Genomic DNA, 15,338 nt, shown 5'->3' with positions numbered 1-15,338 from the left:
TCAGTAATCTGTGAATTAATGCCTCCACATTCATGAAATAAACGAGAACTTGCTTTGTGCTTCTCTGTTGTTACTGTACGCATGCGCACACACATTCACTATAGTAAATTTCATGGGTTCCATAGCCTTTCATAGACACTAGGGCTAGAAGGGACCTCAAGAAATCATCGGGTCCAGCCCCCCGCCCCAGGGACAGGAAGTCAACTAGGGTCAAAGGATCCCAGCAAGATAAGCATCCAAACGTTCCTTGAATGAATCCAGAGTAGGTGCCTGCACCACTTCTGGACTGAATCTATTCCAGGCCTTGGGGGCTCAGACAGTAAAGAAGTTTTTCCTTATGTCCAGCCTGAAACGGTCATGGAGGAGTTTGACTATTGGTCCTTCTTATCCCTTGGGGCGCTCTGGTGAACAGATGTTTCCCCAGATCCTGATGCACACCCCTTATGTACTTACAGGCAGCGACCAGGTCCCCCCTGAGCCTGACCTTTTCCAGGCTGAAGAGTCCCATGACTCTCAGCCTGTCATCATAAGGCCTATTTTCCTGCCCTCTGATCGTGCGCATGGCTCTCCTCTGGACTCTCTCAAGCTTCTCAACATCCTTCTTGAATTGTGGAGCCCAGAACTGGATGTAGTACTCCAGCTGTGGCCTCACAAAGGCCGAGTACAGCAGGAGGATGACATGCTAAGATTTACTTGAGAAGCATCTATAGATGCAAACCAGAGTTTTGCTTGCTTTACCAGCTGCGACATCATATTGGTGGTTCGTGTTCATCTTGTGGTCAATCATGACCCCCAAATCTCTTTCAGCCATGGTGCTAGCAAGCGTAGCACTGCCGAGCCTATAAGTGTGCTGCAGCGTTTTTTTTCCCAAGGTGGAGTACCTTGCATTTTTCAGTATTGAACGTCATCAGGTTTATATCTGCCCACTTACTAAGCTTATTCAAGTCAGCCTGGATCACTAACCTGTCCTCATGTGTGGATGCTATGCCCCAAAGTTTAGTGTCATTGGCGAACTTGGCCATTGCACTTCTGGTACCAATGTCCACATCGTTGCTAAAGATGTTAAACAGAACTGGTCCAAGGACAGAGCCTTGGGGGACACCACTGGTCACGGAGCGCCATAGTGATTCGCTTCCATTGACTACTACTTTCTGGGTCCGACCTCAGAGCCAGTTTCCCAGCCATTGGACTGTGGTGTAGCCAAGGCCACCGTTGGCCAATTTTTCCATGAGGAGATCGTGGGACACCACATCAAAGGCTTTTCTAAAGTCCAGGTATAAGTCAGTCTCTTCTCCCTTGTCCAGGTGATATGTTGCGTGGTCATAGAACGAGATGAGATTGGTCAGGCAAGATCTACCTGCGACAAACCCGTGCTGGTTATCCCTCAGGATTTTGCCATCAGCCAGCTTATCAAATAAATCATAATAGTATTTAATCACAATTATTTCTGTGGGTAAAGGCTTATGATTGGAATAACTGCATTGTATTGAAAATCAAATGGAACAACCTGAGGATTCAGTTTTAAGACCAAGGTTCTTTGTGAATTTGTTGTGGTTTGTAGATACATTAAATATTTATACTTTTTAGCATGGCTTACAAAAAAATGTCATTAGCTCAAAATATGAACTTAAGCCTTGATGTATAAAAATGCCCTAATTTTAGGTAGAAAAGCCATGTCAGTATATACATAATAACTATTTTCCAATAAAAATCACTTAAATTGTTACTATGAAAACTTTTATGTTAATACCATGAAAGACTATGCAGCAGTATGTGGCAATCAATGTATAAACAGTATTAAATTTACATATTTTCTATAGTAAAGAATTATAGGTGTTCAAGCAAGTTCATCAGTTGATGTGTTTTTAAAGGACAAAACACCAACTTGTATTTTGATTTACAAATTATACTTGTTAGCACATACTGCACTACTTTGAAATAATTTTGTGAAACAATATTTGTTTTCCATCTCCCAAAGACAAATACTAGTGTTAATAAGAAGGAAAAAAAAAGTAATGTGGCACAAATTCTTTTTTTAATGAGAAGTCTCCCCTTTCAAGCCTGTGGAAATAAGAAATGAAGAATCTCCTTCCAGCACCTTAAGTAGTTGGCACTTATACTGCATACAATTTCTAACTAACTACAATTGTCAATGGATAATACATTTTTAAAAAGAAGAGACCTGTACTAGTTCTTCAGAAAAGAAGACATCTTTAAACTCTACAATATTATATAAGTTGTGGAATGAAACAACTATATCTCATTTCAAATGTGAAATCTATCAGGTGTGTGAATGTAGTTGCCTGTAACAGCAAATCATATGTAATGCATCAGAGTCATTTCTGTGCTGACATGTTAATGGAGAATTATGAATAGAATCTGAATATATGAGTACTTACTTACTAACCAAGAACCTATTATTAATAATAACTTTTAAAAATAAGAATCCAGTAAAAGGATCTAACCCACTCATCTTGAGTCAGTCCACTTATTGGGTTCCCCTTGGGTCCAGAAATTTGGTGGAGGGGGAAGCAGTGGCAACATTAATTACTGTGGCTCTAGGAGCGGACCCCAGAGGGTCCCAACTAGCATATGTGGCTAGCCCCACCCATCCTACATGTACGATCCAGCCCATTGACTGGCCCTGCACCATCCATCTGGCCCCTCCAGCTAGAAATGTTGAGCATCACAGTTCTTTTTTATTTTGCAGAAGTTCCTTTTCCTCAAAATCATAAGGGAACAGCTATATATAGTATAGAACAGTACAGTATAAATATTTTGTGTTAGTTGTACTTTATTTTATAAATATGCAGTATATTAAAAAAACTGAATGAGAGTGCATATACACTGAAGCTTTTTTATTTTCTTTCTTCTTTTTTTAAACAGTCCAAGTGCAGTCTCTATTATCTTTCTAGCTGCTTTTCAATATTTGTATGTACTTTTTGGGTTGGGTAAAATTATTTCAAGGCTAACAAGGCAATGGTGATAGAACAGCTTATGCAACTAGCACTTTGGTATGAATGGAAAAGAGTTTACCCACCAGTATTTCACTGTGTGCTATTTCAGTGTGTTATTATTCAGGCAAAAAATACATTCTCTCTTTTTGAACAGCGATTCCCTGGAGGCCACACAGCCTGTTGCTTATGCTGCCTCAGTAAAGAACATGCCTATGAGTCCTGACACCAAATCATCTACAGCCAACATCACATCTGCTACAGCCGTTAAACCAACCGAACCTCAGAGTGCTGTCAAATACTCAGGCTGGCAACCTTCAAACCAAGCAGGTAACTTGAAAGAAGTCTTTTTCTTGTTCATTTAGGGGCCTTTGAATCTTTATTAAAATATTCAAATCTACTAAAATGTTATTATTAAAATGATGCTAGAAATTAATATTGACATGGTTTGTCTCATCCACATTTGTTTTAAAAATAGTTATTGTTGTTACTTCCTCTATTTTATTGCGAGTCAACTAGTAGAACTTATCCCTTAGCCGTTTTATGAGTAATCCCTATAATTTAGTTGATTTTTCTCATGAGTAAAATTTTGAAGCTTGTGATCTTCAACTATTTATTAACATAATTAATAAAAGTCAGATAATATCAGATTAGCTGATACTAAAATGCTCTAAACAGATATTTCTTAAATGTTTATAAGCTTATAGAGAAAAATATCGGGAGAAGAATACATTTAACATGTTGGTTCCTTGCTTTTGTTCAAGTGGGATTTTAAGTGTTGAAGTATCATTCAGCAGCATGTAGAGAAAAGTTTAAGTCTTTGGTATTTCTGGCTTTCACTTTAGTATTAAATTCTAACTATGCAATGTTTAATTTGTGTAGTGCAAACATTAAAAGCTATCTCCTGTAAGGATAATTTGAAAGACTATTCACTTTGAATATGGTTTTATAATTCTTTTATCATTCTTATCCTTATGTATCCTTGCATTTCTTTCTTGTGGAAAATGTACTTTGATTTGCTTAAGTATGATAAAAGCAAATAGTGGTTTAGCCTGAGAGAAGGTGCTGCTTTTTAATTCATAGTTACTCTAAGAAATGCACCATACCTGTGTTAATGATGTAATAGTAAGTTGAGTTGTTATAACCCTTTTTAAATTACTTGGTTCCTAAACTGAACTCTTGTCTTTGGCCCTGTGGTGAACTTGAACATTCATTTCTAGGTACCCAGGGGATTTTCTCTTAATTATTTTTACTGTCTTAACCATCAGGTTTCTTATGAGAATATGATGGATTTCCTCAGTTCTACTTCTGACTGTGCCTGAGCTCTTAAGTAGCATTTTTTTTATCCTACTATTAAGGGATTTCCCTCTTAAAAAACCTCCTTAAAGGCCAGAAATAAATCAGTACCCAGTCAGTTCAATGTAGAAATGAAAGTGAACATATGGCGTTAATGCAGTATGTTTTATAAAGGCCTCTTTGGACCAAATGGTCAAATTACAATTGTATCTAATGAATAAAAATGAAATGTATTTTGTACTGGACATGCAATACTATCAAACATCCTCAAGATGGCAATAAACTGACACTTCTATACTTGTTAAAACTGTCTTGTAAGGCAGCAGCAATTTGACTGATAGAATTCAGAGTTATGTAAATTTAAACAAGTATATTTTTAGTGCCTTTTTCCCCTTGTCTGAATCTGAAATGAAAATCTATAACATAGGGACATGTCGTATAAAAATATTCGTCTGTTTTCTGAATCTTTTATAGTTTTGTTAGTGCTTTTTCCACAACCTAGTTGATTTATTTCAGTAGCAAAGACCCTTTTAAAAACTTGAGGTTTCAGCAGAACACCACCCATTTACAGTATGTGAATGGGTGTTACATAGAGAAATCACATAAATAACCTCCGTGTAAATATAAATCTAGTGCTTAAGAGATTTTTTTTTCACAACTGACTGCCATGGAAGCAGTGAGCTAGAAAGATATATAAGGATTAAATCACCTTTCTTACCAAACATATAAATATGTTTGCTATAAATATACAGACCTTCTTCATGTACTGACAAAGTTAATATCACCTATTTGGTACAAAGCAAATAGATCAAGAAAATGCGATCTTGGTTGGTTGGTTTGGTTTGATTTGGGTAGGCTTTGTATTAGGATTTTTCTTTACCTAAGAAAAATAAATTACTTATAAAGTTTGAAATTCAGGCTGAATTTAAGCCAACTACTCATTACTATCAGTAGTTTTTCATGTTTGAGGCTGCATTTGCAAGTTTGTATATATGTAGAGGAAATCTGTGTATAAGTGTTATAGTCTTATATCAGTCAACCTTGAGTGTCCATGTTAACATTTAATACTCTGAAGAGTTGCACTAACAGTGCAAGTCTGCCAGATCAAAAAATCTATTAGTTTGAACTAGGCAAGACTGAATTAAAGACTTCATTTGAGTGAAAGAAACTTCATTCTGCATGCCAGCAGGCATAAAAGAGAAGCCAATACAGTAAAATGTTGTGCTAAATAACCAGCCTCTAAGCCCTTTGGACAAAAGACTGAAAAAACAAAGAAAGCTTCCTTATCCTAGTTCAATATGACACATGCTGTTAAGATAGAGTAGTTTATCTCCAGGCACTGACAATAATCATGTTCAATCTATTGCCTTTTTGTAGAATCCTGAGGTAGTTACGTTAGGAGAATTGAAAACTGGTTGCCCTGAATTCACCCAGTTTCCTTGAGAGTAACAACTTGAGTCATTATCTTTCTTTCAATAAAAGTGTCATGAAGATTATGGGTAAAGATAACATAAGAGGAAAGTTATTCTAGCTTTACGTGTATTGTCATGTTGTTTAACTTAGTCTGGTGTCCTCTAGAGTGCCAGCCATTGACTGTGGTCTGGTTTTCAAGCACTCAGAAAAACTAGTGCTTCTGTAACTTCTAAATGCAATTTTTTTTAAACTAGCTGAACTTGCATGTCTGGAGATGGCCATAGCATTGTAGGTTTGCCTGTCACTGGGCTGAGGGGGGAAAAAAGGAAGAATTTGGGTTACAAAGTATCTTATATACCTGGCTATGAGACGGCATCTTACATTTTGATTGGAATTGTAACAGCTGCCAAGATAGTTCAGGCTTGACCAGAGTTTATATTACAGGTTTCATTGCAGATCTGCCCTTTAAACATGACGTAGGCTCACCTGTGGTTTTATATAGCATGCAGTCCCCAGAAAGTAGTAATGCAAAACCAACAGATGAAAGGGATCTAGGCATGGTTACAACAGCACTAGAGCAGAGATTGGATCTTCTTCTTTTTCTCAGGCATATATTTTACAAAATAGAAACCTTTAAGGTTTCCCTTCATCTAAACACACTGATAGAGGTGTAACAAGGTCTTTCAGTGCCCCGGGGGAAGGGTGGGTATGGTTTTGCTTGCTGCAGCAACATGGGCTTGGGCTGCTGTCGCTGTGGGACAGGTAGCAGCATGGGTTACCTAGGGGCTATCCTGGTGGCATGTTCACCAACCCCCCACCCCGGTCTACCCCTGGGGTGGGGGGAAACATCATTCCACCCCTTTCCTCCAGATACGCACTACTGGGCATGGGGTTGCATCTGCACAGGTTGTATTGCCAGGCCATGCAGGGCTGTGCCTGCCATGAAAAACACTCCTGGGGAGAGAAGGAGGCCATGTTGCCCCATGGAACTACTGGTCCCCACCCCACTCCAGTTATACTACTGTTCCATGGAATTAAAACCAGCAGTTTTTCTCTGACAAGCACAGCTGATCATTGGTTAACTGTTTTTAGGGGTTTTTTTAATGTAATCAAGAGCTTGAGAAACAGGACAAAGAACTGTAAGGCTTCAAGGCATCTTTTGTATTCAGTTACTATTTCTACTGTCTTACTGCAGTAGAGTAACCTTTGCCTGTGTTTTTGATAAGTGAAAATCCCTGATAATTCCCAGACCAAAAATATTTTAGCCGGATTTTTAACGTATTTTGTTGTCTAAGAAGACAGATAAGTACCTGCTGGTGCTTTTCAAAACCACACAGATGACCAATTTGGTTTTACAGTTGACATGCATATTTATGAACTCGGGTGCTTAAAATGAGGCACGCTTAGAAAGACTGTTCAAGTCCACCTGAATTTCAAAGAATACTTAGTATTATAAAACAAGTTATAATACAACAAAATCTGCCACATGTATCAAATAAAAGTATAAGAACTGGCTTTCTTATAAGGACATTTTGCTACTTCAATTGGTGACAAAATTTCAGGCCAAAATTTTCAAACCTGAATCCCCAAATTAAATCTATGCTTTGGACCACTTTTATGTGGTCTACCAAAGCACTAGACATAGATTTAGGAACCTCACTATAGGCACCCAAGTTTGAAAATATTGTTCTGAATTATTTGTCACTTAATAAATTAAGAGAATATGTCTCTAAGAGGAAACCCAGGTATACTTTTTTCAGTTTTTTTGACCAAATAGCAGTTAAAGCTAATACATTACACTTCATACTTTTAAACAGTACCTTTGCTGTTCAGAAAAATAAAAGTCTATTTTAGGAAATAATAAAAAGGCAGAAATAAATAGCAGAATCATTGCATTAGACATTATTTCAACCCCAACTTGTGGTACTAATATTTTGGACAATATACAATAAATATTTATAGTGTAGATTATATCATATTGTATCCATAATGAAGCAAAATAATAGTAAGATTTTTGCATGCCATTTAGAGAAGCTGTAAACAATTATGACTAGGCACATACCCCACATGCATAGCATGAATATTACTGGCAGTTTAATTAATATAACTTCAGACTACACAGATGCATCCTTTAGATAGGATAACATCTTTTAGCCTGGCTGCAGTTAGGCAGAATCTCTATTTCTTGAATAGTCCACCTTTTCTTGCTTCTCTGTTAATAATTAATACAGTTTGCTTTCCTTAAACATAATGGCAGAAGTACCTACAGGTATTAAAATGTTCATGCACATACCATATTTTATCGCATACCACACTCCCCCAAAATAAAGCGCACACCTTGTTTTTGAAAGGCAGAATGCAAAGAGAGAGATTTTTCCCAGAGTCATGACCTAAAGTTGGCTTTTTCATGGGCCGGCAGTACTGCAAGGCAACTATCAGGTTCTTTGGGGTTCCCTCCCTCTTCCCGCACCACCTGGGACAGCAAGCCAGAAGGATCAAGTCCAGTGTTGCTAACCCTTTCACAGATGCTCTCAAATTGGCAGCACTAAGTTTTTGACTGAGCAGTGAGTTTGGTATGATCTCCATTTCATTGGTAGTTTACTCAGAAAAGTAGTACAATAAATTGTATGGAATGAAAGATGTCCTGTTATGTGAAGAGTTCTATTTTTGCTTCCTTACGCATGGTAAACGGGTCTCAAAAACTATGGTGAAAAGTGTGTCCAGTTTGTATTCTATATCAAATAATGTGCCATATCAATTTGATACCAAATTGTATTGACAAAACTCACAAGTACTTACAAGGGTGAAGTTGTGGGCTGTGTTCATATTTGTCATGTCTACCTTAATATGAAAGCACCCTAAATTTGGAATAGCAGAATTCAGCATCAGAGGTGAAGCCAAAATTGGACATTTCTGCTCATCCCAGTCAAAAAATATATATTTATACTACACTATCACGCATTCTATATGGGAGAGATGTTACCAAAATCTCAGGAACTTTTCCCTGTATGTATTCTTTTGCTTGTGATCCAGGTGCTGTAATGATCATGAGTTTTAGATGAGAAGGCCTCAGATAAGGTGAAGCCCAGGTTTTGTTTGAATTTGTGAAGTATAGCATGGTCATCTAAAAATTGATGTTCATCAGCATTCATCTTGTAAACCAACAGTTCTGTTTTCTATTCAGAGGCAAAATTTGACTAGAACGTGGCTTCCTTTTTCCTTTCCCTGTTTTTTTTTTTCTTTTCCCTGTCATTAATTGAAATGCAGAGACCATATTGTGTGTACGGACTAAAGACTATTGGTTAGAAAACCCATCAATCTCCGTTAAGAGTTTTAACAATAATCTTGTTAGCTTTACAAAAAATAACCCCGTATCCTTGACAATCCTTTTACAGTAACCTCCTGTTTAGCCCTCTGAACAACTTAACCAGTCTAATACAAAAAATGTGTTTCTGGTATGAATCCTGAAGTCTTTTCCATATCCCTCTTCCCCACTAAAGTGTCAGATCAGATGTGAATGCTGTTTATCAGAGAAAGGAGAGAGAATGAAGTGGGTACTAATTCCTCTTCCTCCCCTGCTATCTAGTTGCCAAAACTCTACCCTGGCCATGTCTCTACCATTCATCAAAAAATTCTGTCACGGTCTGTAAGTGCCTCTTTTTCACTAGCAAAGCATATATATCTGTTAGATGTTTGATATGGTATAGCTTCCACAGAGGATACAAAGGGATGGAAGTCCACCTCAAGGTTTTCTTTTAGAAAATTCAACAAAAGCCACTTCAGGTCCTGAGAACAAAACTCCAGTCAAACTTGAATATTGATCTTTGCCTGTCATGTGTGTCAGTTGCAGTTTTACACTCACCTCCTGTGTTTATTCTTAATCAGATTAAACCCTTTTACTGTCAGGTATGACAGAGCAATCAAGATCTCTGCCCACTCATGAAAAAGGGTTGTGAAAGAATGCAATTTATATGATGAGGAAATATGCCTTTACATCAGATAATGAATAGTTTACGGCCCAGGTCAGGTCCTGCTGGTGCCTCAGCACCAGCTAGTCACCAGGTATGCACCATGTACTGTCTGAAACCACGGTACATACATACTTCCTTGGTTTCTGACTCCACAGTGCTGCAAACCTCAGTACCTATTACTCTGATGTCAGCTTCTGTAATGCAGATATTTAGAGCACTGAACCTCACAATGTCTCTGTGCAGAACAGTCTCATAGTGACTATAAATAAAGTTGAACTCTCACCATCATCCTCTACTTCGGCACGCTCACCGATCCTACTGTAGCTTCAACAAGTACTCCCATTCAAGTTATAGGTAAGATTTCTGAGCTCCCTTGAAAGCCCCTCCTCATCCTGAAAATCTCAGGAAGGTTTTTCTGGACTTGAATGTTGATAAACTTACTAATTTCCCCATTTTTCTTCCCAAGTCTGTCTCCGCCTTGGAAGAAGCTAAACTTTACTTGTTTAGACTGTCTGGCCTTTGCAGGGAGTAGGTTAAAAGTCAGGCTATATCTTCTCGGAGGTTTTCTTTGTGGGCCACCAGCTGTGTAAGGGCAGTGCATTAACCACAATGAAGCTCATCCCATAAAAGTTCAGGCAGCATCTGCTGCCTCTTTGAAGATCATGTTGATTCCTGAAATCTGTATGGGAATTCTGTGCAGTCTATTTACAAGACAGGACAGTATCTCTACATCACTCACTTATAGCATGAGGTAGGGTTATACTGAGTCATGTCACATCCACTTAAAGCATACATGCTTTGTCCACATCCAAACTAAAAGGAGTGTAGCCACCTTAGTGAAGTGCCAATAAGGTGGCTCAGCAGAGTTTATTGTTGCATATACAATGCTATACTAAGTCAGGTAAGGTAAATAACTGTTCTTTTGTTCTATTTACTTGCAACTATTTTTGCTGAGGCAGTAAATAAAATAGTAGCTACTGTTAGGTTGAATAAGCACTGATATAAGTTCTAACTGATGAGCTTTTAATTTTTCCCATGCCCACCAAAGGGAGACACTTTTAGATAAGAGTCAAGCTGTAAAGCAATTGCTCATCAAAATCCTTACTCCATTGCTGTGTATTGGGTTTTTTTGTCCCATTCAGTAGCTAAATGTTCGCTTACATTTATGTAACACCATTCATTTCTGAAGAATCCCAAAGTGCATTACAATTCCATATTCTGCATGCACAGAAATTGCTTTTGTGCACCACTGACATGCAGCTACTTGTTTGGTGACATGTAGCAGCTGTTTCACAACACACAGTTACACTCCATAGCATCCTGAAAGGAAACAAGACTAGTACTGTATCAAATTGGAACTGCTGGAACAGTGTAAGAAGGTAGAATTATCCAGTACTCTTAGTTACTCTAATTGGATTTTGGCCAGGGCACAAACTAATCCATCGGAAGGTGTAGTGGGATGCTCAGTCATCATAAATGGTCAGGACTTTCATCTGCATTTCTTACAAAAGTTCTCTCTCGCACACAACATGCACAGAACTTAGTAGAGTTCACTGTTGGTGCTGACTCAGAAGGAAGCAGGCCACCCCTTGAATTAAAGTGGCCTTCCTGTGGCCTCTCATCCAAGCAGGCACAATTCTGCTTTGTTTGAGGGCTCAGACAAGATCAGAGCCTGAAGTGAGGTGGTACAGCTGCAGGTGATAAAAATCAATTTTTCCTCTGGGGAAAGACCATTTCATTTTAATCAACAGCCCTCTGGCTTCCTAGACTTTGTGGTTGTGTAATAGAATGGTATACAGAAAGTTTATGATGTAATGTTCAAAAGACAGTTCCCAAGTTTATAATGCTAAATGAACAGCTACCAGAGTGTGTTCATTTAGTTTTCCCCATTTGTACCGTATCTTATTCCCATCTTATTTTTCAGCTTGCTACTAAGTTATACAATCCCTTTTCAATAGAAGCAAGATTGGAATGTCAGCATATTCTTCAATAGCCACAACTGTCAGTTGCCTAATCCTGAGCCAGCAACATGTGTTAAGCACATGCTCTGTTCAGCAAAGAGAGTACTTTGGAAGTTAGCTTTAAGTGTAGAAGAACTGATCCCCAGAGGCCTTTGTCTGAAAAATTATTTTATTTCTTGCAGTTGTCTTTGCATATTTTTAAGCATAAACTTTCTGTATATGGAATTGTTCTTACCATAGATGTTCTGTGATTTTTTTGCTGCTTCTTGCTTGTTCCCTTGGCATCTTTAGGCAGAATTTCTAGTACAGGAGAAAATTTTAACTAGCCTATAGCCATGATGTGACCTTCTGTTCTATGAGTGACACCATAACCCATGTTAACACAGTGACTCTCTTCCCCCTTTTAACAACTGTACCACATGTAGAGGTTTAAATGAATGATAGCCTTTTGGCTAAGAATCCCGAGGAAAAATCCTGTCTTTGAGGTCCATGGGAGTTTTGCTATTAACTCCTACAATACAGGGACAGATCTAGAGAACCTGGGTTCAGTCCTTACTGATGAGAGCCCAAGGGATATCATGATGCAACTATTGATCCTTGGAGCAAGGTTATTTTTGCTTAAGAGCCATACAGCAATCAACCATGGTGACTTGTCTTCTTTCCTCTTGTATTTTTCTCCATTGTCATGTCTATTAATGCTACAGCCTTTCTAGACCTGTAGCTAACCAAATGGCTTACAGTTTTTAGAAATGTTTTAGGCTGGAAAATATAATCTACCACACCATTAGCCCCTGCTATGTTTATACGGTTCTGTACTTATAAGCGTGACAAATCAGTTCACTTCATCTCTCTCCACTCCCCTTGTGGAACAGGAAGTTATGGTTAATGGTGCACTTAATTAAAAGGGATTAATCTCCTGTGCACAGTGAGAACTGCACAATGAATTGGGAAAAGGGCCTGGGGATAACTCTGCTAAGTGAGTCTTTGTATCCAACAGTTCCTGCTCTTTACATGCATGAAAATAAGTTAATTGAAACTGCCCATTGTGTAACATTAGTCTTTAGTTAAAATACATATAAAGCCTTGTCCAACCAGTTATGCATAGAGTGGGATGACTGACAGGCCAAAGCACCAATGCTTCCTGGTTTGTGGACTTTTTCTCCACCCTCTTAATCTAAATGTTTATACTATCATGTGCCAGCAAACCGCAAGAATGTATTCCTTTAAAAGTTAACTTACTACAAACCTGGACTTGGCCAAGCAAAATCCATGGTGCAGGCAGAGTCATATAATTTGCAAGTGTCAGCCATTCAAAATTAAGCTATTTACTTGCAGTATGAAATTATAACTCTCCAACATGACAAGAAGCAATATGTATTTAGAAAGCTTGAATATTGTGGAATGCATCACAAAAATGTACAAAGCGCTTACCGGAGACAGCATAGTCTAGTGTGCTTCATTAAAACACCTGAACAGAAACACTACTAATCTGCTGTGACCTTTGACAAGTTACTTATGACATGGTATTGGTGGGGAGAAAGGGTGAAATCATCCATGGTTGAGCTTATCTTGCATGCACGTTCAAATGGAAGCAATGCATCTCTATTGCAACTCAAACACAAATACCTTATTTGCACTTTGTGTTGAAATTGTATGAGTTGGAACATGAGTTGCCTAAATGCCTACCCACTTTTCCACGTGTGATTTTGAAAATCAAATTCACTTCCTGTGGTTTATTTAAAATTTGAATAATATCACAGAGCTGGTGAGGATTACTAATTAATAGGCCTAATTCTCCCCTTACACCGTATGCAGTCATTTACAACATGTCAAAATGGTATTTGTATTACACTTGTTTAAGGTGTATGCATGCACAAGGTGCTATGCATTAGAATATTATAACCAGTGTTTATATTAAAAGAAATACATTTGTAAAATATTACCCTTATCACTATTCAACTTCATTAATCAGCATAATAAAAAAGAGATGTTGCATGCATTGTAATTGCTTAGACATAATAATGTTCTAAATAACACTATATTAATGTTGTCACACTGGCATAGTCATTTAGCTCGTAAGATCAAAAATATAAGCTGAGCACACTAGAAAACAAAACTTCTCTGCATGAAAGAGCAAAGTGGGTTTTAGTGCTGTAGAAAAACAGAACTGGTCTCCATTGTGCAGGGGAGTATGGCAGTCTCTGTGCTGTCTTTCATTCCGGGGCCCATTTTCAGTAAAACCGATACCAGGTGTGCCAAATTTGTGATGGTATATGATGTAAGAAATCACAGGGAGACGAGCTGAACCCAGCCAAAACCACCAGGCTCATTTTAATTAAGATACTTTACAGCCAATTTAATCTAACTTCTTAGAGTTGAAAGACTAGTCGCTAACGCAGGAAACTAACCCCCTGAAGTTGCAGAGGTTCTTGAAATTGGGCCTCAGTTGCACCTGTTCTGATTTTTCATGGTGCGCATACCAGCATTCTTAGTCATTTGAAGAAATGATAATGGTTTAATCCTTCCTGTTCTGCCTTTCATCAGTGGGGGGTTTTTTTAGCTTTGATTACAGCCTACAAATTTTGCATGAACCAAAGAGAGCCTTTTTTTCCTCTTGAATATCTTGACGTTCCGTCCTTTTAGCCTGTGCAATTTCATGCAGGGCTCGTAAGGGTAGGGTGTTGTCTACATTTACCATAACAAGTAAGCAGCAGACACTTTGCTTTATCCGGCCATCTGTTTGGGTTGGAGGGAAAGGAACTGAAAGAGTTCTTACTGTACCATATGTTAACAGGACTTGGATAATTGTACATATGAACTTTTATATTCTCCATTTATCATTTGGTAGTTTGATAGTAGGAAATAAATCATTGGATTACAACACTTTAAAATGTAATCCTGGCACTCCCACCAGTTAAAGTAGCATTGTTATTTATAGATATTACGTGAAGTCTGATGTTATGTTTAAGTGAGCGTTAAACAGTTCAGACTGTTGTATTGTTGCTATGCACCAGAGAACCTCTGTCAAAGTGACTTTGGCAACGCTACATATCCGCCTTTTCCCCTTTGTCTTAGAAATCTTTCACTAGTGTTTGTAGTCATCCATGTGTTTAGCATTGGAACATGCTATTGTTAGAATAACAAGGGCGAAGTCACATTGGGATTTTAAGAAAGAAAAAGTCAGTTCTTTACCTTGCTTCAAACCCAGTTAAATATTAAACTAGTCATGCCAAGGGGTTTTGTGAAAGTAATGAAAGTAAATAGTAAGGGCCAAACATAACCTAGTATGCAGTGTTTTTCATTTTAGAAAGGCTATCCCCCACAATGAGAATAAAGAACTCCAATTATGGTTTAGTAAAAATACCAGTGAAGGGAAAGAAAAACCTTTAGAAATATGAAATACAGTCCAACAGATCTTCTCCAAGTCATGAGGGTAGCTGGATCCCTGCATGCGCTGCATCCAGGGCATTGAGTATTATACAGAGGGATTTATGATCCTTCCATATTACAGATGAAAGTTACTGCAGTCTCATCCATTTGAAAGAAATTAGGTGAAGCCGTTAAAATCGCTGTGTTAAGGTAGTCAAGTACCTTGGGAGGCAGCCATGGTTTGGCTGAGATGCTTCTTTTCTCCTTTGCACTCGGATCTTTTAATAGGTCTGTGAGCAAAGACGTGCACCTAGCCAAACCCTCAACCGAGTACTCAACTACCCTGTCTCACTCCTTTTGGCAACTTTCAAGGA

At 38.2% G+C, this 15,338-nt stretch overlaps 1 protein-coding gene across 25 annotated transcripts in view; it reads left to right on the top strand.

The window, feature by feature from the left end:
- The window catches only part of PDLIM5 (PDZ and LIM domain 5), a 196,262-nt gene that overhangs the window by 156,134 nt on the left and 24,790 nt on the right, over positions 1 to 15,338 (top strand). For all 25 annotated transcript variants that reach the window (XR_003093179.1, XR_003093180.1, XM_025199487.1 and 22 more), the window contains one exon: positions 3,112 to 3,284. Coding sequence is in view for 23 of the 25 variants with exons in the window: in XM_025199487.1 (XP_025055272.1) it covers positions 3,112 to 3,284 (173 nt within the window). In the remaining 2 variants the exon portion in view is untranslated. The remainder of the gene's footprint in view (positions 1 to 3,111; positions 3,285 to 15,338) is intronic.

This window comes from Alligator sinensis, unplaced genomic scaffold, assembly GCF_000455745.1.
Source record: "Alligator sinensis unplaced genomic scaffold, ASM45574v1 scaffold194_1, whole genome shotgun sequence".
NCBI lineage: Eukaryota > Metazoa > Chordata > Crocodylia > Alligatoridae > Alligator > Alligator sinensis.
Note: the sequence above shows the minus strand (reverse complement) of the source record. Positions and strands in the feature narration are given on the sequence as shown.